Source organism: Lacerta agilis, chromosome 12, assembly GCF_009819535.1.
Source record: "Lacerta agilis isolate rLacAgi1 chromosome 12, rLacAgi1.pri, whole genome shotgun sequence".
Classification (NCBI taxonomy): Eukaryota; Metazoa; Chordata; class Lepidosauria; order Squamata; family Lacertidae; genus Lacerta; species Lacerta agilis.
In genome coordinates, this window is record NC_046323.1 from 1,021,580 (window position 1) to 1,045,145 (window position 23,566).

The following is a 23,566-nucleotide window of genomic DNA, read 5'->3' on the forward strand; positions in this document are numbered from 1 at the left end:
TTTCCTCATGGAATCAGCTTCACCACATGTAAATACATTTATCTAAGTTTGTCTGCCTCCTTGTAGCCTGTACTGTGACTCTTGGATGTCCGTGAGTAAACTCTATTATATCTAATAATCAGTACTGTATTGTGTCTTTTTGCTTTTAAGAGGGAACAAGGGGAAATATACCAGGAATATAGCTGGCTTAAGCAAGCCTATGCAAACGTTTTCTGCTGTGTTTTAAAAGGGAATGTTAACTGCTAAGTTTGGAGCTTGCTCACACAAGCTGGGATTGAGATATATAAATAATATATACTCATCCACATTCCTAAACATTCCCACATTTTTTAAAAAAATTAATTTCTAAAATGGGAATATATATTTTCCCATTGTGTGATTTTTGTATGTGTGGAGCCTGGGTGAAGGCTGCCTCTCACGGCCTTGGCTTTTGACGGAGGCGGCGGTGGCGAAGGGGCCTGGCCTGCCTTTCACGGTGGTGGCGACGTCTGGTCTGCCTCGTACGGCAGTGGTTGCCTGCCTGTCACGGAGGGGAAGGGAGCGGAGGCCCAGGCTGCCTTTTGTTGTGGCGGGGGTGGTTGCGGCGTGTGCGGTGGGGTTTGGCAAGAGTGTTGATGTTCAGCCTGTAGGAGGAGGAGGAGTTTGGCAGGGGGAAGCTTTTGTAGCTGCAGTACCAGTATAGCCGTCGCTAGAGGGCGATGTTTTGTTACCTCTCCTGTTGGTTCTTTTCCCAGCATGCCCGGCAGGGTCTGCTGGCTGAGTTTTGAGGTCCAAAAAGGGGTTTTTTACCTTGCGTAGGTGTGGCATTTCTATACCCCATGTTGCTAGGAACACTCCCATAGTGGCATGTGGCGTTGTGTCCAAATTTCATCGCTGTCGCTCAAGCGGTTTTGGTGAAAAGTGGAAACCAACAGACATGGACAGTTTACATATATATCTCTCCAGTTTTGTAACCTAAATATGTACATGAATGAATCTGTCAGTAAATTACTTTACTTTGGTTATTAATCAGATTCATGCATATCTTTATTTTGAGGGGGATAAAGGGATTGACAATCAAGAAAAGGATGAAATACTCAAACGAGTCAGCAAGCCGTTTGCCGCTGTGCAGGTTTAAATAAGGAACGTTTAACTCTGCAACTATATTATATAAACGTCCCCACATTAAGCTTTCCAGCCAGGCCTCTACCATTGCACACATGCCTGTTTGCGCAAGGGCCCTTTCAAACTGCCCGAGACATCCGCCAGAATCAGAGAGAACGAGGTAGGTGGGGGCGCATTTACCTGACCTGCACCAGAACCAGGGGTGGGTGACCCCAAAACCAGCTAGGAGACAGCTTGCCATAGTTTTTAGCAGCTCTGCAACTGTTCAGGGCTGCCCTGAGTCACCCAGCAGTAACAACTGTAACAACTTCATGGTGAGTTCAGGGACCTATTTTTCTTTTTTCTTAAAAAAAAAAGCACTGATCAAAACCTTCCTCATCTGTCTTCTTGTATGTGACTACAGGAAAAAGAAAAGGTTCACAAAAGAATTGCAGTGGGAACTGCAACAGGGATGTAGTTCTGTCTGATATGAAATTTGCAATAGTTATATTCATGGCTTCCAGCATTTCCACAGACCATCATCCTAACACAATAGTTTTCATGGTTTTGTTAACAAAGTAAATTCAAGAGAATGGTCACATTCTTATGTTGCAGGCTGGGTACATGGATTTGCAGCAGAAACAGGCAAAGTCTCAAGGGGAAAGGCATGTTCTAAACCCTCAGGATGTGAGTTAGGGAGTCAGGTTGGATGATTATTCCTTCAAAAATAGAAGCAAGACCTTTGAAAGAAAAGGAAATAATCCAAAAAGAAAATTGAAAGGAGTTGTATCGGTAATACTGATACAGGCCTTCTGAACCACTCTAGCAGCAAGTTTGGGATAGTAAATCATGGCAGCACATTTATTCATTGAATACATACACATACTCAGTCACAAATAAAAATCTTATTTTTTATTTTAAAAGATATTTTATTAATAAACAAAATAAACCAAAAATAAAGAGCATAAAAGAAATAGTATTAAATCAGGTTGAAAGCAGCATAAGGTTGAACATTTTCATTGAACTTAATGTTCCAAAACATTACAAAAAATACCAAATATTCCACAAACCTGTTGTTGTTGTGCAGTCGTTCAGTCGTGTCCTGCTCTTTGTGACCCCATGGACCAGAGCACGCCAGTTACCCCTATCCTCCACTGCCTCCGACAGTTTGGCCAAACTCATGCCAGTCGCTTCGAGAACACTGTCCAACCATCTCGTCCTCTGTCGTCCCCTTCTCCTTGTGCCCTCCATCTTTCCCAACACCAGGGTCTTTTCCAGGGAGTCTTCTCTTCTCATGAGGTGGCCAAAGTACTGGAGCCTCAACATCAGGATCTGCCCTTCCAGTGAGCACTCAGGGCTGATTTCTTTAAGGATTGATAAGTTTGATCTTTTTGCAGTCCATGGGACTCTCAAGAGTCTCCTCACAAACCTGTTAGGTTGGATTATATGTATTCTTTTCTAATAAATTACTGTAGCTTAATCTTAGCTAATATGAACCAAATTTTCTCAATCCATAGCAGGAGTTATGTTGCTCCCCAATTTTTAGCTATTATGCAAAAAGATCAAACTTATCAATCCTTAAAGAAATCAGCCCTGAGTGCTCACTGGAAGGGCAGATCCTGACATTGAGGCTCCAGTACTTTGGCCACCTCATGAGAAGAGAAGACTCCCTGGAAAAGACCCTGGTGTTGGGAAAGATGGAGGGCACAAGGAGAAGGGGACGACAGAGGATGAGATGGTTGGACAGTGTTCTCGAAGCTACTAACATGAGTTTGGCCAAACTGCGGGAGGCAGTGAAGGATAGGCGTGCCTGGCATGCTCTGGTCCATGGGGTCACGAAGAGTCCGACGTGACTGAACGACTGAACAACAACAACAAACATATTTGAAATTTGAATGTATTGGAAGAGGAGGTTCTTCCATGGCACTCATGAACTCCTCAGTTGTCAGAATGACTTAACTCTGCAACATCATATTTATATTTTCTAGGTCAGTATCTTGCTATTGTTTGAAATCTTTACACTGCATATTGAATACATATTGCCTGCAGCAATAAATGGTCAACAACATTTTCTGAAAAGCTTGAGAAGTTTTACTACAATGAAGTGGTATACAAATTTTGTTAAATAAAAAAAATTAACTGAATGCCCATTGCAATAAGTGGGAAATATTTCCTGCACAGCTATTTGAGAAACTAGCTGTAGAATACTTGATAACCTTTCTAAAAAAAACAAAATAATCCTCAGGCAAAAAGCCAGAGGATCTTTGCCATATAAAATGAATAAACATCGAACAAATGAACATTTTCCTATTTTAAGAAACTAACAGTACAAACCTGTAAATGTCTACTCAGAAGCAAACCTCACTTATATCAAGGGGACTTACTCCCAGGTAGATGGGTTTAGGAATGCAGTCTTTAAAAATCCTCAGGAAAAGGGGGCTTCTGTTAACTGAAAGCATACTGCAGATGATTTTATTTGTAAATCCAAAGCTGAAGAACCAAACCATCGGAATTCTATTTTAGAATAAACATTGTTAATTGTCAATTCTAGATAGCATTTCTTCTCTGCAAAATCCCTTTTGACAAATAATATTTGTGTACCAAATGCACTATGAAGAAGAGCAATAACAGAAAGCAAAGCTACAGCTTTTATAGGAAAGGAACAGATGGATAAGGTGGAACTATAATTTTCCAAGGCACACATTTCAGGTTTGGCTCTGGACACTGACTGGAGGGGGAAATATACAGAACAGTTACACTCTATAGCAGGCTGCAACCCTCAATAATGAATGTCATGACATTCCCAAGCAAAACTACTTTAGACTTGTTTTACCATGTCCAGACATTAGTGGGACTGACACGTAACTATTACTACTACCAGAATTATAAAGGTTATTATAACAAACACAAGCCTTGAAATGCTCACTGGCGCTTCAAGACATTCACACAGCATGGACAAGCTCTGCAGCTTAGCAAGCGCACACTTCTTGGGTGCAGCATTGCACTGTGCGGGTCTCAGCTGGAGGACCCAAACAACAGCCCAGGGATTGTACTCCTTCCTCTGGACAGCTATAAGTTAACCTCAGTTCTGAATCTTTTTGTGTTACACGAAGCCTGGTTTATGGGATACCACCAAGCACTTAATGCAAAGATGAGGAACCCCAGACCTGGAAGCCAAATGCAGCCCTCCAGACCTCTCAATCTGGCACTCGGAATCCCCCCCCCCCCAGGTCACACCCCTCTTTCCAGCCCTGCTCCACACTCCACCCCAAGTTCTTCTGTGTGGATGCAAAGCATCATTGAACAACTGCAATAATGCCTCTTGCTTGCAAGACAAATGTTGATAAAGCATGCGTGGTGTTTTAATGCTGTACCACATCCAGGGACCTTAGGGTTAAGGGTGCGCAAGCAACAGCAACAGCAGCATGCAGAAATCTCTGGCTTTTGTGTAAATAGACTGTAACGGTCTGTCCTAGATCTAGGGTACCAGACTGTTGGTGAATATTAGAAACTAATAAATGGTAGTAGTTAGATAATATTTGGGGTATAATGGAAAATACAAGCTGCAGAACTGTGCCAAGCAAGGAATTCATGGGTTAGCTTATGCAAACCAGCCTGGCCAGGCTAGCTAAGTGTAGCTAAGTTAAGGAGCAATGGGGACTCCTGGCAAAGAAAAACAACTGCCTTTGCCCCACCCAGCTCCAAGGAGTGGCAGAGACAGGAGAATTGGCAGGTTGCCAAGGTGATGGGGGGGGAGCAAGATGTCATAGGAACAATTATCCGAAATGTAAAAGTTTGCTGGGAAGGAGTAGGGCAGAATTCCATAGGCTGCTGCAGAGGTGAGAAGCAGGAACAAAGAGGAGGCAGGCAGGGTGGCTCTGAATGCAGTGCTGGGGCCTGGGGCACTGGGTCAGCAGCTCCTGAGATGAGAAAGCTGTAAACTCTACACTCAGGTTGTACGTACGTGTGAATAAACCACATTTTAAAGACGCTGCAGAATCCGTCATTTCTTCCCGAAGAGACACAGACTGTGGTTGAGGGCCGTGACCCCCGGAATCTTGTGCACCACTCAGCAGACATTGGGGTGACTTGTAACAGCGCTGTACAGAGACCTTGGCATATGGACCTCATAAGGTTGTCCATTTCAGCCCTTGAGCTGAAATCAGGTTATCCACCCCGACTTAATGGCTTCTCAGGGTAGGGATTTCATTTTTCATGAATTAAGAGATAATGGGTTGAAATGAATCTTTAATGGCAAATTCTCCAAATCTGAACTGAAAAAGCTGGTGCCGAAATGTCTGCAGCTCCTTCTTCAACCTTCAAGCTCAAACATACAGCAAAAAAGCTGTTTTGGTTTGCAACCCAGCACCCACCTTTGTTAACATGGATGGTCCTCACCAGCAACAATGTCAATCTTTATACATCCACAAGCCAAGCTCCCAATGATGCATTTAGCCATAATGCTGCTATTTATACCTCTATAAAGTTAGTTTATTGCAATATAAATAGTAATGCTAATGGCATTAACGGCAGAGTTCTGTGGTATCACAGATGTTGAGCGCTGCTTTTCTGCTGTTTGTATTACAGTTTATATCGTTATAAACTTAGCAGGGTAGCCCAAGTTGCTTCATTTACCCTGCAAGGAAGATGAATGTCTGCACTTAGGATGCAAAACTAAGCCTGGTTATAGAGTCATTTTTCTGTATGCATTTTTTGCAGTATTCCATAGATAGCTTTGAATGAGCACCACGCAAAAGCATGCATCCAAGGAGCCTGGAGGCCAGGCAATGTGTGTGTGTGTGTGTGTGGGGCTTATATAGGCTCCAAGGCTCATTGGCCCAAATCTTGCAATAGCTAGGAAACTCTGGCCATTACAGAATTCTCTTCCCAAAGGGCTTGCAATGTCCTTGAACTTCCAGACACCACAAGACCTGAAGCTCTTCTTTGCAACCCACTCTTGCCTCTAAGGGAGGCAAGTGGATGGTGCTACCTCTCAACTGCACTGCCCTCATTTCCTGTATGGCAGACTTTGTCAGAGGCAAATAGAGGAATTACTTCTCAAAATATATTTATGGATGTTCTGAGACGCAAGTTTAAACAAAGAGAGATTTGCCCAAACTGTCTTGGTAGTGCAATTTACCTTTGCATAATTGTACTAAAGCAAGGAAACCTTTTAGATAATGCATGTAATAGAAAACTTACGGTCTCCGTGACATCTCAGGGGCCCCACAGTCAACTTGGCTTCTGAGCCAGGCCGGTCGATATCTCCAACCATTACTTGACTGACAGGCAGATGGTCTTTGTAAGATAGGAGGCCAGCATCTTTTCTCCTGAGTGGCCACAAAAGAAGATAACATCACAAGCTATCCATTGAAGAGTGATTTTTTGTCCCAGAGAGCACTGTATGGTGAAATTATGATTCTAAGAAAATAGTTGTTCCAAAATAACATGAAACCAATGCAATGATCGTATTAGCCTTTTCATACATTGCTACAAGACACAACTTCCACATGCAATAAGGGGGAGAGTGGGGAGGGGTGCCCCAACTCCATCATGTCACCATGCACATCCCTTCTGGCCTCCACTTGTTAGAGGGCTCCTGTCTGCGGCAGGGACCCTTCTCTATGCATGTCAGCTGCCCGTACAGTGCAGGGTCCTAATTATACAGGGTTCTCAATCAGTGTGGGTTGCTAACTGCAAGTGGGTCTGAAGGAAACCCAAAATAATTGTGGTTTTTAATCATTAACTGGTATGATGAATGCCTCTTACAACCTTTTGGCCTATCATAATGCTGTGGGAACCCTTATAACCAAATGTAAAAAGGCTTAATTCTGCCACCCCTCTGAGACTTGCCAAAATGGACTTTATTGTGAATCAAACTATTAAAAATAGCCAAAGTTTGTTATATCTGCTTGTGTAACTGTGTTATTAGAATATATCTTTATAGCCTATGAAGCAGTGCCCTGCAATCAGATGGTTAATGTTCTTCCATTCCCATTAAAAATATGAGAAACTTTATAAGTACTATAAATGTTTCATCAAATTCCTCATTAATTATTTAACCCCTGTGTTAAGTAAATTTTTGCTTGGCTACATCAAGTCATGGATATAAGATACCTGAACAAAACCAATGGCTATTGAAGGCCTACAGTCCAAAATTCATGTGTCAATGAAACATAGCTGTCAACCTTCCTTTTTTCCATTGGGAAACGGCCATAGCTGTCAACCTTCCCTTTCTTGTAGTGGGAAATGGCGCTGGAATAAGGGAATTTCCCGCAAAAAAAGGAAAAGTTGACAGCTATGCAAATGAAACAATGGGTCACCATACCAAGTAAATTTGGACTGGTGGACCACCATACCAAACTGGTTGGGAAGAACTGTTCTGAATCATGCGGGGAGCCTACTGGGGTAACAAGTCTTTGAGCCAGAGTCATGCAACCCTCAGGCACATGGAAGGCAGGGGGACAAGCGACAGGGCATTCTTGTCACTGCTCTCCATCTTCAAATGCAGGATTTCAACACCCAAACAGGCCTTGCATTAACGCACTATATGAGCTGCTAAGCTATATCTGCAATCAGATAGCAGTCTATGTATTCTCCTCATTTTCTGCTTTTGGTCTTGTGATTTCTTTAACAAACAGCAAAACTACATTTTCAGGAATTCTTAATCTTCTACGCTTTGAGCCCAGAGGGGGCCAGGAAACCAGAATGACAGCAGATTGACCAAATGCAAAAGCAGAGTTGAAGCTAAACTTACAGTGTACTTCAAACTAATATAGGAATTAGTGCTTCCTTTGGAGGAGTTATCAATTTGCTTCTCGATTTTTGTTCATACAAAGATTGTCAAATTAATGTCAATTCCAACCTTTATCCAAATTCAGTTCGGATGACTATCATATCTACTACTGTGGGCAAGAATCCTGTAAAAGAAATGGAGTGGCCCTCATAGTCAACAAAAGAGTGGCGAAAGCTGTACTGGGATGCAATTTCAAAAATGATAGAATGATCTCGATGCGAATCCAAGGCAGACCTTTTAACACCACAGTAATCCAAGTTTATGCACCAACTACCAGTGCTGAAGAAACTGAAATTGACCAATTCTATGAAGACTTACAACACCTTCTAGAAATGACACCAAATAAGGATGTTCTTCTCATTATAGGGGATTGGAATGCTAAAGTAGGGAGTCAAGAGATAAAAGGAACAACTGGCAAGTTTGGCCTTGGAGTTCAAAACGAAGCAGGGCAAAGGCTAATAGAGTTCTGTCAAGAGAACAAGCTGGTAATCACAAACACTCTTTTCCAACAACACAAGAGATGACTCTACACATGGACATCACCAGATGGGCAGCATCGAAATCAGATTGATTATATTCTCTGCAGCCAAAGATGGAGAAGCTCTATACAGTCAGTGAAAACAAGACCTGGAGCTGACTGTGGCTCAGACCATCAGCTTCTTATAGCAAAATTCCAGCTTAAACTGAAGAAAGTAGGAAAAACCACTGGGCCAGTAAGATACAATCTAAATCAAATCCTTTATGAATACACAGTGGAAGTGAGGAACAGGTTTAAGGATTTAGATTTGGAGGACAGAGTGCCTGAAGAACTATGGATGGAGGCTCGTAACATTATACAGGAGGCAGCAACGAAAACCATCCCAATGAAAAGGAAATGCAAGAAAGCAAAGTGGTTGTCCAATGAGGCCTTACAAATAGCGGGGGAGAGAAGGCAAGCAATACACAGAGAACAAGCAAGCAATTCACAGAGAAAGATATGGAGGCCTCGTACACCCTAGGTAATGTGGTTGCTGACCTTGAGCCAGACATCCTGGAGAGTGAAGTCAAATGGGCCTTAGAAAGCACTGCTAATAACAAGGCCAGTGGAAGTGATGATATTCACTAATTAATTACTTGCACTTGACATTCACTAACTAATTAAAAGCATAATTAGATCAAAGACATCCCTTGTGGCTGGTTGACGCCCTTTTCCAGTGCAAGGGAATCTCTCTCCTTGGTGGCTGGGGCAGGTCAGTGGCCAGCAGGTCTGCCTCCTTCCCCCTGTCCTCTAAACCAGTGTTTTTCAACCACTGTTCCGTGGCACACTAGTGTGCCGCGAGATGTTGCCTGGTGTGCCGTGGGAAAAATTGAAAAATTACTTTATATATAGTCAATATAGGCACAGAGTTAATTTTTTTAACATTTTCTAATGGTGGTGTGCCTCGTGATTTTTTTCATGAAACAAGTGTGCCTTTGCCCAAAAAAGGTTGAAAAACACTGCTCTAAACATCCTGTAAAAATGTTAAATCTGGTGTGCATAAAATTGTGTGCATTGTGTATGAGACTTAGTGGAAGTTTGCATTTGCAGAATGTATTTTTTGCAGAGAATGCAGAAAGTGCAAGAATGTGCTTTTTCCACTAAAGCTGCAACTGGAGGGTAGTGTCTCTCCCCCTGGGATGTGGGTCTCTCTCAGAAGCTGCTGATGCAATGAGGAAGCAACTTGCTTCTCAGAATCTTTCTCTGAGAATAGAGAGACGATACCAACAAGTAAGAACGTAAAGAAAACTAAACTACACTGCTAGTTGTTTATGAGCAATGTGTTGATTTGTATTTACAACATTTTAAAAACAAGTTTAAAGACAGTTTGCAGTAAAACTTTTTAACTCCTTTCTTGGTGCGGAAAGCTTGTAGATTCATACTCTGCACAAGGTCCAGATCAGGGAATTCTGCTCACATAACTAACATGTCCTCCCTCTTGGGCAGCTCTGTGCCCTCCTCCTCCCCACCCTTCACCTGACAGTAACTGTCCGACCAGCCCCCATCCAGCCAGGATCGCAGGGCTCATGAGAGCAATCTTGCACAGCAGAGATGGGGAACCTCCTCTTTCGATTGCAAGGCTGTCTCAGCCAAGCCATGCCCACCTGCCCTGTCTGATGTCAAATGTGCAGCAGCAGGTAAAGCTAGGCGTGGATGGAAGGGGCTTTGCAGGCACTGCCAATCACCTGATCAGTTGCAACGGCTCTGCCCCTGTGAGCTCTACCATGGGGGCCTTACCTAAGGACTAGAAGGGTGTCTTTCAAGAGATGGCATCCTCACCCTTTGGCACGGGTATAGTTGCAACCTGCTAGCCAGCAAATTGGTCCAGTTGTGTTGTTTCAGGTAACCAGCCCTGGGGGTTGAAAAGCTAGTGAAATGCTGGCTCTGTCGGCGACCTGTCAGATTCGGCCTTGGCTCCATCCATTACCTACCAATGTCCATCCTGTCTCTGCTCTGCCTGTTCCAGCCTCAACAGAGGCCTTGGCAATGTTAAAACAATGGATAGCAGTGCTATATTGGGATGGGTTTGTTCGGAGGGGAACTTTCTACGGTTCTGCTGGGCCCGTTCCACTAAGAAACTAACAGAGAAAGAAAAGGGAAAGAGCACCAAAACAAACTCTCTGTCTCTTTTCCAAAGGGCAGGAAAAGCTCTTCTGCTCAAACGCAGCACACATTCAAAACCCCGTGGACATATCCAGAAGGATGCATTTCCGGGCCCTGAAAACCTGGAAAACTAACTGCGGCCGAGTGTCATTGGAAGACAGCAAGGAAGGCTCCACATCAGCAGTTGGTGTTTCGTGGTTGCAGGGAATTTCATGATAAATGTTCACTTGGTCACCACTGTTTACTTAGTCCTTTTCAAGTGATGAAGAGAACAAGCATTTCTTTTAAAAAGGAAATGCAATTCAAGCAATTAAGAAAACAAGTATCACGTTTCAGGATGGTATCTTTTTAGAATGGCTGCCTAACATCCGTGATTAAGAGGGTAATTAGAAACTTAATTACTGTGCTTTTAAAACAGTTGAAGTGTTGTTTGAAAACAGTGGCTATCAATAGTGGACTGTTGTTTTCATTTTTGGTTGCTGGAAAATTGCTGTTTTCTCTCTCTTTCTCTCACAAACAAACAAACAAGCACTATAAATCTACTTAAAAATACAGAAATTATTACTATCCACTTACTATATTTTTCTGCTGTGCTACCATAGTGGCATAAATTTAGGAGGGGTCACTGCACTGAATGCCACATCTCTTTCACAGGGTAAATTCATTAAATCCCCACTGCTTTTTAAGTTGTTATATCTAGGATTTAAGTTATATCAATTCCATCAGTTGCCTTTTAACACATGAGCTCCTCCATCGACTTACAGAAGAGTCAATTTCCATTTTTTAAGAAAAGGGATTTTTCACTTAGACATGCATCATGTTGAGACCTAGTTTGTTGTTTATAACAATGGTCACTCATTGTGAGTTGTGGAAATATTTATGCTGCTGAGGAATAACTTGTGACCTGAAGCACAAGGCAGGAAGGGCGACCCATTTGCCAGCCTTTAAATGGCATCCTTCTCAGAAAACCACCATTTATACGATGCATTCAGATGTGGGGGATCACATACCCTCCAAGTGCCCATATTTTCCGGGAACAGTCCCGGAATTACAAAAGCCACCCCAGCTTCTGATTTGATCCCGGAATGTCCCTATTTCTCCCTTCAGCGCCACCATTGCCAAGCTCAGGGAGGAGGATGAGGAGCTGGGGCATGTCCTGAGCAACGGCAGTGGCAGCTGCAAGGGAACACCCCACGGCCACTGCTGCAGGCCTCCCCCTTGGGCAGCTCACAGAGGTTGCTGGAGAGGCTGCCAGCACTGAAGCCCAGTCCCTGAGGGGCAGGCAGAGGGCCAGGCCACCCTGAGTGGGAGGAAAGGTGGGTTGTTTTTTTTGTTTTTTTTTACAAAATGCTTTGTGCATCCACTCTAATCTTGCCCCTTTCTAAAATTTATTTATTGAGGTGTGCTTTTCTTTTTGTAAATCTACCAAAGAATAAAATAAAATAAAAACAGGATTAAGGGGTTTTCTCAGGGCGGTGGAGGGCGTGTGTATTCTGCCCCAGTGGTGCGGGGGGGGCACTTGTCCAGGGCTCTGCAGGGGACAGTTAAAAAGGGGGGGGTCAAGGAGGGTCAGTTGGGGGGAGTGAGAAATGTCCCCATATTCATCTGAGGAACGTTGTAGGATATGGGATTTTGTGTTAGTTTTCCTGGTTATGATGCTGACACTTCTGCTGCTCTTCCTAATGTTCCTTTTACACTACATTCCCTGTTGCATTGTGGAACTGTGGCTCTTTGATTGATATTCACACGTGTGGGTGGTGCGACACAAAAGCAATGCCACCCTCTGTGCACATGTGCACTTCTGTTGCCCCAAGATTAACCCATGAATTCGGCAGGAAATATCAGTGTGATGGGATACCACGATTTTCCGGGTCAACAGGATTGCAAACAGATGTTTTCTGGAAACAGTTAACACAGAAATGAGTGCAAAATTTACACCAGATTCTGCTAGATTTCCAGGTGGCTTTTATGTCACACGAAAGGCCACATAAAATGCAGAAGGTAAGGGAATGTTGGGGAAATGGAACAGTGTGCTGTCTGAATATATATAGCCTTAGTAAGAGGGCCCCACAGTCTGCTTCTGGAGTATAAATTAGCTGTCCTTCTCCCCACCAAGCGTATAAAGCTGGAGGGAGACTCTGAGAAGCAGCCTGCTTGCTGATGGAGGCCTTGCGGCACCTGGAGAGCAACGGGCGATGGCCAAGCTATTTTGGGGGAGAAACCTCTGGCCACCCAAGTGATGAAGGGAACTTTCCGTCACCACAGAGCTCATCAGAATTCTGTGTGACTTTCAAGCTTTAAAGCCCCACAAAGGAAAGCGAGTTAATTACAGAACAAGTCCAGCATGCTGACTTCATTGTGGATATTTAGAAATAATCACTGCTGGAATATTCAGTACTTAGATAATAATGCATCCGCTATTTAAATATTTTGTAAATTTTGATTGCAAAAATGGCCTCTATCGTCCTTCTCTCCCAAAGGAAATCACCCCAAAAGAACAGCGATTACATTCTCAGTGTGCTGTATTCCCGTTAATAACCAAATGGGAGATGAATAATCCTGTAATTGTAAGGAGATAGATAACATCTCCGAATAATTTTCAGATTTCTACTGCACTACATAAGATTTGCAAAGAGCTATAAGGTCTCCCAGAAATAAAGTGTCAAGATAGTACTTTTAAAGTGTTTGTTAGCTTTCTATGCAGAATGCATGCACAAACCCCTGACAAACTAAAACATACCTCTAATCCAGGCATGCCGGGTTCTGCCCCACATGGGGGGGGGGCTGGTGTGTGCATGTGACATCACACGGTGGGAAGAGGCCTGGTGGGGCCCACCCAGCTACAGAATATTGAGAGGGCCCAGACCCCGCAGTGAAAATGGGGGGGGGGCTTGGCTCCAAGGCCCCACATAGATGGTGACCTGCTCTAATCAGTGCTTTTCCCCCCCTGCCGGAGCGTGCAGGAACCCAGGTCCATCACCTCTGAGGTGGGCACCATTGCAGGCCAGCACTCTCCCACCTGCATCTTGCCTTTACATACTTCTGAGATGCCCAAAATGAACATTTCAAGCAAAAATGGAAGCTGGACAGCATGTGCAAGTCTACACTTTTTATAAGATTGATGACTCCACCTAGTTCCTAGCCACAATTGGTCAAGCTACAGGGCAGGGCCGATTCGTATTTCCTTTTCTTCCTTTTCCTCAATCCCTCTCCTGTGTAGCAGTGGTGGGCTTTAAGCTTTCCAGGCAGGCCTCTACCGTTACACACATGAACGTTTGCTCAGGGGCCCTTCCAAGCTGTCATAGCTACCGGCCAGAATCAGAGAGAACGAGGGAGGTGGGGGCACATTTACCTGACCTGCACCAGAACCAGGGCTGACCCCCAAACCAGCTAGGAGACAGCTTGCTGTAGCTTTTAGCACCTACCGGGCGGTGAATGTGGCCGTGGTCAAAGCAGGATCTGTCCCGAGTCGCCCAGCTGTAACAACTTCATGGTGAGTTCTGGGACCTTTTTTTCTTTAATAAGTGCACTGCCTCTAATTATTTTGTTTTATTGCTATAGCTAACTATTTCAAGTAACCATACTAACAACACAAGACATGTTTTCTCGTTTGCCTTCTCTTTTGATAAAAAGTAAAGGACCCCTGACAGTTAAGTGCAGTCACAGACGACTCTGGGGTTGTGGCGCTCATCTCACTTTACTGGCCGAGGGAGCCAACGTTTTTCCGCAGACTGTTTTTCCGTGTCATGTGGCCAGCATGACTAAGCCTATTCTGGCGAACTAGAGCAGTGCATGAAACACCATTTACCTTCCCACCAGAGCGGTACCTATTTATCTACTTGCACTTTGACGTGCTTTTGGACTGCTAGGTGGGCAGGAGCTGGGACCGAACAACAGGAGCTCACCCCGTCGCGGGGATTCGAACCGCCGACCTTCTGATCGGCAAGCCCTAGGCTCTGTGGTCCCTCTCTTTTGATAGTTGTACACAATTTCTTCACATTATCCTCTTCTAGGATCCGTAGATGAGTGGTTTTCCTCTCGTGCCAAATCTACTCCAGGGGATGTGGGGATCCTGGTAGTGTCTAGATAACTTGGTAGACAGGACCAGGGAGGAGTCAGTGGCTGTTGTGCATGTTGCAACCAGTGACATGGAGAAACACAGTTGCATTGTCATTGAAACAAAACTGAGCTTGAAAGGCAGAGCGTTCCAGGTAGCCTTCTTTGAAATGCTGGCCATTCCATGTAAAGGTAAAGGTAAAGGTAAAGTTACCCCTGACTCTTAGGTCCAGTTGTGGACGACTGTCGGAATACACTTCGTGGATCCGTTAAAGATCCGCGGTTATTTGTTTATTTTAATGGTTATTAAGAACTATTTTTCGTATCCTTCCACTTAAAAGTGAAAGTGGAAGTAAGAATGAAGAGGCATTTTGCCATTAGGATTACTCCGCCTTTAACTTGTCGTTCCAGTGGTTATTCAAAGTTATCAATGAACGTTTATCCTGCTTCCCGCCTTTTTGGAGGGCAGCAACAGTGGTTTTATTGGTTAAAATATTAATCGTGATGTCATACCTGTTCCTAAATAAAAGGCTGAGGCTCCCCGCCTAGGCACGTTCGTACGTTTTCTTTTACTTTCGTTCAGTTGAGGATCAGTTCAGTCAAGTTTAGTTTAAGGGTTTTGGGAGTGGGCTGGATGGGTTTTCTTTTAGTTACCGCATTTTTCCGCTCCATAGGACGCACCAGACCATAGGGCGCACCTCATTTTTAGAGGAGGAAACAAGGGAAAAAATATTTTTCTGGTTTTCCTCCTCTAAAAGCCCTGGTTTTTTGTTTTTTTGAAGATCAGCTAAAGGTTTTGCAGCTTTTTTGCAAAGGTAAAAGCCCTGGTTGTTGTTTTTTTTTAGAATCAGCTAAAGGTTTTGCAACTTTTTTGCAAAGGGGGAAAAGCAAAGCTCCTTTTGCAAAGGGGGAAAAGCAAAGAGGAAAAGCCCCATTTTTATGGGGTTTAACTCACATTTCTGAAAAATCTTAAGGAAAGGGAGCCATTTCTACTGTTTCCAGACAGATAATCTAATCAGCCAGTCACATGTCCTGGGGAAACAAACAACCTCCCTCTGCAGCACATTCAACAAAGAAGGGTGGGGCTGAAAGAGAGCCGGGGACTCTTATCTCTCTCCCGATCTCTTGCTGATCAGCTGCTGAGCGGGTCCTTTTCTCTTTGTAAAATAAAAAGCACAATCTGCTTTTGGCCCCTGGGCAATTCAGCTCCAGGGACCACCATTCACTCCATAAGACGCACAGGTATTTCCCCTTACTTTTCAGGAGGAAAAAAGTGCGTCTTATGGAACGAAAAATACGGTAGGTTTAGTTTGCGGAAGATATTTCGGTGAGATTTTAGTTAGGCTTCTAGGTTTAGCTTAGGGCTAGTTTTGTGGAAGATATTCGGTTTAGTTTTATTTAGTTTTATTTAGTTTAGTATCGCGGAAGATTTGGCGCGCAGGGACTGAGAGCTTAGGGAAACTTAGCTTAGGGCTAGAGAACGAGCCTATGCGGGTTTTGCCAAAGCCACAAAAGAAAGATTCAGTGTCTGTCGTCCTTTGGGGAAAAGGGTAAAGGTTTCAGAAATTTTTTATTTCATGCTTAGGCAACATCCTTGGTTTGGTTTCCTTTATTATTAAATGATAGCGCAGGAGGTTACAACTAGATCCAGTTCAGATTCGAGGCATCCCATTCGTTTTCGAGGCATCTATTTAGTTTTGAGGCATCCACTTACTCACGCACCTTCGGAGTCATTTTCCATCTTACTCAGCAACCTTCAGATTGTGAGACTTGGCCGGCGCCCATGCTCATAAGCACGTGGAACGCTGGCCGCTTTCCCCCCGCAACTGGTACCTCGTGCGTGGGTGGTTTAGACCCACGCACGGGGAGCTCCAGCACCGAACCCCGGCAGACGACTCTGGAGTTGCAGTGCTCATCTCGCTTTACATGCCGAGGGAGCCAGCGTTTCTCCGCAGACAGCTTCCGGGTCATGTGGCCAGCGTGACTAAGCCACTTCTGGCGAACCAGAGCAGCACACGGAAACGCCATTTACCTTCCTGCCGGAGCGGAACCTATTTATCTACTTGCACTTGACATGCTTTTGAACTGCTAGGTTGGCAGGAGCAGGGACCGAGCGACGGGAGCTCACCCTGTTGCGGGGATTCAAACTGCTGACCTTCTGATTGGCAAGCCCTAGGCTCTGTGGTTTAGACCACAGCAGATAGCCTTCTTTGAAATGCTGACCATTCCATGTAAAAGGCAAAGCTAAAGCTAGAGTAATTGGGGTTTTTTTCAACTGTGTGTGTGTGTTTTAGCTGTTTTTATATATGCAATCGTTCTATATATGTTTTTACTGTATTTCACATTGCTCCGGGTTGCCTCATGGGAAGTGATTAATAAGTTAATAAAATACTACTACTTCTAATAATTTAGTACTGGGGATGTACTATTGGCCCCTTGACCAAAATGCTGAAGATGAGATGGAGATAGATAATGAAATTATGGAATTTAAAGAGGCTCCCAAAGTAGGAAATATTGCAGTAATGAGAAACTTCAAGCACACTCACATATACAGGGCAAACACACTTCCAGTCACAGCAAAGAGGTAAAAATTCTAGATACCATAAATTGCAGTGTCCTAGAGCAGGGGCTGATGGAACTGACCAGAGGAGAGGGGATGTTGGTCTTAAACGTAAGAGCTGCAAGTGTTGTTGAACCAAATGGGAACAGTGATCACAGTGCTATCAGAAAATCGGACATGTGGATTTCAAAATAGAAGACCTCTAAAAATGAGGGGATTGGTAAGAAAAAAGGGAAAAAAGCTGAAACAGCAAATCAAGTGAGTCAACTCTTGATTGCTTGGGGATTATTTGAACCCATAATAACAAAAGCTAAGCTAGAATGTACAGCACAGATCAGAAGGCCAAGAGGATGCCAGCAGGGCTAACTAGCAGAGGCAAAGAAGTGGTTAGAAGCGAGAAGGCTTCCTTCAGAAAACGAAGGTCTTGCCCAAATGTGGAAACTAAAAGAGGACACAAACTTTGGCAAAACAAATGCAAGCAATTGGATGCAAAAAAAGAACTCGGGAAACACATTGGCATGAGCCTTAAGACCAACAATTTTAAATTCTTTAAATAGGTTAGAAGCAGGAAACTGGCAAGGGAGGCAGACCCTTCGATGACAAGGGAGTCAAAAGTGTGTGAAAGGAGGATAAAGAGATGGCAGAGAAGCTGGATGAATTCTTAGTATCTGTCTTCACAGCAGAAGAGGTAGGACAGATCCCTGTGCCTGAACTCACTTTCTTAGGAAAGGAGCCTGAGGAACGGAGGCCACTAGTTTCAGGACACAACGTTCTAGACCGGGGTCAGCAACCCTTTTCAGCCATGGGCCAGTCCAGCGTCCCTCAGACCATGTGGTGGGCAGGACTATATTTTGAAAAATATATATGAATGAATTCCTATGCCCCACAAATAACCCAGAGATGCATTTTAAATAAAAGCACACATTCTACTCTTGTAAAAACACCCTGATTCCCGGATTGTCTGCGGGACGGATTGAGAAGGCGATTGGGTTGCCTACTCCGTTCTAGACCTTAGTGACAAATGAAAAACAAATCAATCCAGATGTCATCCAGCCAAGAGTTGAAGAATTTAAATAGTTCATTCTAATAACTTGCAAAAAGCTGGAATTTGACTGCTTTGTAATTGTCATGGCTTCTCAATTCATCCCAATAATGTAAGTCCGTCCTTGACCCCCAATTCAAAGGGCAATTGTGAATAATGATTCAGACCTCGCTGCACAAAAGGTACTTGTTAGTTTTCTTGTTAGATCTTCATCCAGACTATGTCCTTTCCAACATTATGTATGTAACCCAGGGCTACACTTTTACCAACACAGGTAACCTTTTAGTGGTGACTAATTCAGTCATCTGTATACCGCATGGAGCCATGCTAATGAACCTTCTCCGAAATCTTGCATTCCCCTCTTGCTTCAAACAAACCCCTAGAGCCCATTTTATTTCTGAGTGCTAACTGCAACAGCCTTTTCTTTTTCTTTGTGGGGGTGGGTGGGGAATTCATCCAAGAATCTGTGAAGCAACCCCCCCCCCCATGTACATCCAAGCTGATCTATCCCTGACTGGCTGTAGCAGCTATAGGTTTAGCCAGTCAATACAGCCGCCTGGGGAGTCCTTGCCCCTCGTCTTCCTCAGCAGTAGCTGGCTTCTTTAGGCAACAGGGAAGAGGAACAAAAGAAGTTGCACTATGGCAGTTTTGAGCATCCATAGTTGCTGCAACCAAAGAGTGACTTCGATAAACACAGGATCTTGTTCACAGATTCCTTTACAAACTACTACAAGAAGACGTTTAGGTTTTTTAACCCTTAAATATATTGTACTTTCAAAACACCACCTTCAAAATTCTTGAGCAACATATCCTCCCCTTCAATGTTTTGCTTGTGCATTTATGATGTCAAAATCTGAGAAATGGTATTGTGTCAAACTGGTCCTTATTTACAGTGTACTGGAATGATAAATTTCGAGATGTTGGCCCATATGCACTGCTCTCTTCAGTAGGTTGATGATACAGTTACTTGAAAGAAAACATGTTTATGGTTGCTGCAACTTAGTTGAATCTTAAGGGGAAATCTTCCATCGGAGTTGTGAAGATTGTTCTTTTCAGAGCATCATTTTACACACAGGGGGCAGTTGGGTAATTGTTCTGCAGCAGAAGGCCCAGCTGAGTTGGATCCAACTCCATGGGAAATGGAGGTGCACCCAGGATTTCTTCTGGCCCCAGTGACATCTGGGACAACTAACCCCATGTTGTGACGTCACCTTTCCGTACTCATGAGGAATGGTGTTTAGAAAGCACCCAACTTGATTTCAATGCACAGGATAAGTGCTACAGGAAATGAGGGAAGGGGGAATTCACAGTTTTTTGGCAGCAACAGAGCTTCCCACCCAGGACAGGGCACTCAATCCAGATAGGCTGAAGGTCCTCATTATTTTGTAATTGCTGAGAAGAAAGGACGATTTCAGGCTCCAAGCTATGTAAAGGTTTCAAAAGATGCTATTTATAATAGTGGCTTTTAAAAAGAGTGATTTGAAGAGGAGGCTACAAATTGAGCTATAAACATGATGTTGATGCATCCGCTGGGGGCGGAAGGAGGCCTCTGTGATTGGCGTTAACTGAAATGTTCCAGTAAGACAAAGATGATGCCATTATGAGAAAAAGGAGAACTAAATAACTATCTTTAAAACATTTTTATCCTTCATTCGTGACAAATAATTATTGGCAATTGGATGTGCCAAGATTCGCAAACACATTAAACGCAGTAGCACACAAGAAAGGTAATTAACAGAACCCCCCCTCCCTTTCATTATGTAGATCACTCTGCTATAAAGTACAGGCAGAAACAGATACTTCACTTTTGGACTGCTTGTAAACACTGGCATATGTCTCATAGAATTATTTTCATTTCAATTAGGCTGCTGTTTTAGTATCTTTTCCAGGAGGCAAGATGACCTTGTTAGAAAATGAAATGCTGCCTCATTCATTTGCCGAAGACTTTATGGTCTGTTTATGAGGGTTTATGATTTAAGAACTGTTTTATGTTAGCAGCGTTAATATCCTTGGAAATCGGAAAATTGCCACAGGATTTTCTCACTGGGGATTTGAAATCTTGCATGCTTACTTAATGTTTGAGAGTGGTGAATGAAAGCAGATGGGATTTGCCTTGACTTGATGGAAGATTTCTTCTTAAATATCCACAAAACAGGGTGTTAAATGAGCCACTAAACAGGTGACAGATTGAATTAGCAATTCAAAGGCAGCTGAATCCTACAGGATGTTTGTGACTTTATATGCCATTCCTACTGTAATAGCATTTGGTCACTTAATACACATAACATTTAAAACAGTGTGAAATGTGAGACTAATTTAAAATCCTTATTGCAGAAATCTAACAGTACAGTTCTTGATATGTCTACTTAGAAGTAACCCCTATTGATGCCAGCTGGATATGTACAGGATTGTGCTGTTAGAGTTGTTAAGAATATTTCCAATTAAAGTTAGAATTTTGGAAGGTGTTCAATAAAGCTACAGGCCTAGTCAAGTTAGACTGCAAGAGTCTTGAGTGGGAAATGGATGGCTGTGAAGGGCAATGCTGTGAGAAAGCAGCTGAAGAGCATGATGTGTCAGAAAGATGAGCTGTGCAAACAAAGCCACAATTGGTGCTTGTACTTGTAAATAGTTTTGAAGTTTTAAAACATCTGTTAAGGTCTAAAAAACTTATTTATTTGCTATTCAGCCTTTGGTTAAAAAAAAGAAAAGAAAGAAGTAATTTTATGGAAACGTCTAATTGTTGGGGTAAATGTGCAATTTCCATTTAAATGTGTGACCTGGTGATTTTTTTATTCATTATTTATCTCTCTCCCTGCTCTTTCCACGCCCCCCCCCCACAAGAAAACCCTTTGTGATGTTAGAAATCATCTAGCTTGCCCCAAAAGCCTGAGTGACAGCAGAGCAGACTTCAAATGCAATGCTTTCAAAAAACCTCACAAATATGCAATAAATATAGAATAAGTTATGGTTTCTGGCTGAATGGATATGGAAGGATAATCCCTAGTTAAACACTGTATTTCATTTCAGACCTTCAGATATGATTTCATGGTTTATGAAGGTTGCAGCACCTTAATATCAAATTATAGCTTTCAAGTTGTATTGAGAGTAGAAAAGGAGGGGAGAAACTCCTGTGCATAAATGACAAAGGGAAGGGCTTTTTGAGAGAGAGAGAGAGAGAGAGAGAGAGAGGGAGAGAGAGAGAGAGAGAGAGAGAGAGAGAGCGCTCAGACTAATCTAATCACACTGTGTGACTGTAAAACTATATGCAACACATATTACAATAGAGCACACACACACACATTTCTTATATATACCAAATTTTTGCTGCAATTCTAAACATGCTTACTAGGATGCAAGCTCTATGAGCCCTGTGGGACTTTTTTCAAAGTAAAGATTCAACCCAGATCCCAGAAATGGACCCATGACACTCTGGATGAAGTAGAAGGGAAGGCAACTGTTGTCGGTCGCATCCTCTTCCTAGCATGGCCACCCACCCTCCCTCTCCACACAATGACAGACAGGTCTCAATGTGTGCAGCCGAGCAGCTGATGGGAGGGGTGGCAAATGAGATGAACCAAGAGGGAGGAACTGCAGAAGAACCACACCTGCTGTCTCTTGGACTTTCGCTTGTGGTTTAAAGACCATGTTGATTGTCCTGGCTGCAAGGTGGAATGCTTGGTCACATTATATCCCCCCCCCACTTACAATAAGCTGTAAAAACTACAGATAACACAACAAGCTGCAGTTAATAAAAAACAAAGGCACATGACCTCATTTCTATCAAGATTAGCCACGGTTTATCATGTCTGAATTCAGGGTCTATTATCACTATACAGTGGTACCCCAGGTTACGCACCCCCCGTGTTGCGGACGTTCGAGTTGTGAACGCCCGCAACCCGGAAGTGTTTCCGGAGCACGCACAACCCACACGCGACCCCCAGATGCGTAGAAGCGCTCAAATCGTGCTTCTTCAGGGTTCCCCCCCTCCATGCGTTCGTGATACGCACGCGTTACATACTATGACCCGGAACGGATCACGTACGTAACCTGGGGTACCACTGTATAGTACATCAAGAAACTGAAGAACTAGTTTTATCTTAGCTCAGACGTTGCTGTAATAAACTGCATTGTCATAATGCAAGCGTTTGCAGCTGGGTCAAACAAAAGATAAATGAATCAAACTCTTCATTTACTCTACTGAAATTAAGTGGAAGGAGCCTGGGATTTTTAATAGCGAAAGAACAGAAAGACAGTCACGGGATATAATAACCAAGGATTTCATACTTTTTTCCTTGGTGGGATTTTTAATAAGCATTTTTCATGATAAGCACGATTAAGCATGCTGTTGCTGAATGCCAAATTGGCTAGGATTAAGACCTCCCTCATCCATGATCTGGTCATGGATGAGGAGGCTGGTTTGGTCTGGTCTGAATCATTGAGACCTGGGTGGGTGAGCAGGGTGGAGTTGGTCTCACCAGGCTGTGCCCACCTGGATACTCGGTGCAGCATCAGGCCAGACTTGGGGGTCGGGGAGGGGGAGTTGCTGTGGTCTGTAGAGATTCTCTATCTCCAGGCTCACTGTCCAGTTGGTGGAGAGAACTGGAATGTGTATTCTGACAGAGCTGGTCTCAAAGGCAGTGCTCAAGACTCCCAGACCCCTGGTTCTGGAGGACTTCAAAATCCATGCCAAGGTGACTGGCTCTGGGGTGGCTCAGAACTTCATGGGTGCCATGATGACCATGGGGCTGTCCCAACATGTCACCAGCCCAACGCACATGGCAGGCCACACTCTGGACCTTGGTGATCTGTAAGTGGGGGATATTGACATCACTCCCTTGTCATGGTCAGATCACTTCCTGCTGAGATTTAGGCTTTCAGCACATTTTCTCCTCTGCAGAGGTGGGGGACCTATGAGGATGGTCTGCCCTTGGAGGCTGATAGATCCAATGGGTTCCCAAATGGTTCTGCAGGATTTTCTGGCTGATATGACTGGTGCTGCTCTTGATGCCCTGGCTGACCTCTGGAGCATTTGAATGGCTCAGGCCATTGAAATGATTGTCCCCGAGTGCCCTCTCCCACTTGGTGGAGCCCATTTGGCTCCCTAGTATACTCCCTAGTTTAAAGACTGTCTCAAGGCAAATCTTTAAAAATGTAGTATAAACACTGACAACTGGGAAACACTGGCCTGCGAGCGATCCAGTTGGAGAACAGCCTTTACCAAAGGTGTCATGGGCTTTGAAGACACTCAAACTCAGGACGAAAGGGAGAAACGTGCTAAGAGGAAGGCATGCTTGGCAAACCTACACCATGATCAACTCCCACCCAGAAACCAATGTCCCCACTGTGGAAGGACGTGTGGATCCAGAATTGGCCTCCACAGTCACTTACGGACTCATTGTTAAAACCGTG

The 23,566-nt window shown here is 43.7% G+C and overlaps 1 protein-coding gene across 1 annotated transcript in view; it reads right to left on the minus strand.

The window, feature by feature from the left end:
• CNTNAP2 (contactin associated protein 2) overlaps positions 1-23,566 on the minus strand; it is a 936,385-nt gene that overhangs the window by 117,232 nt on the left and 795,587 nt on the right. Inside the window, exon 15 of the mRNA XM_033166345.1 lies at positions 6,286-6,413. Within this exon, the coding sequence (XP_033022236.1) occupies positions 6,286-6,413 (128 nt within the window). The remainder of the gene's footprint in view (positions 1-6,285; positions 6,414-23,566) is intronic.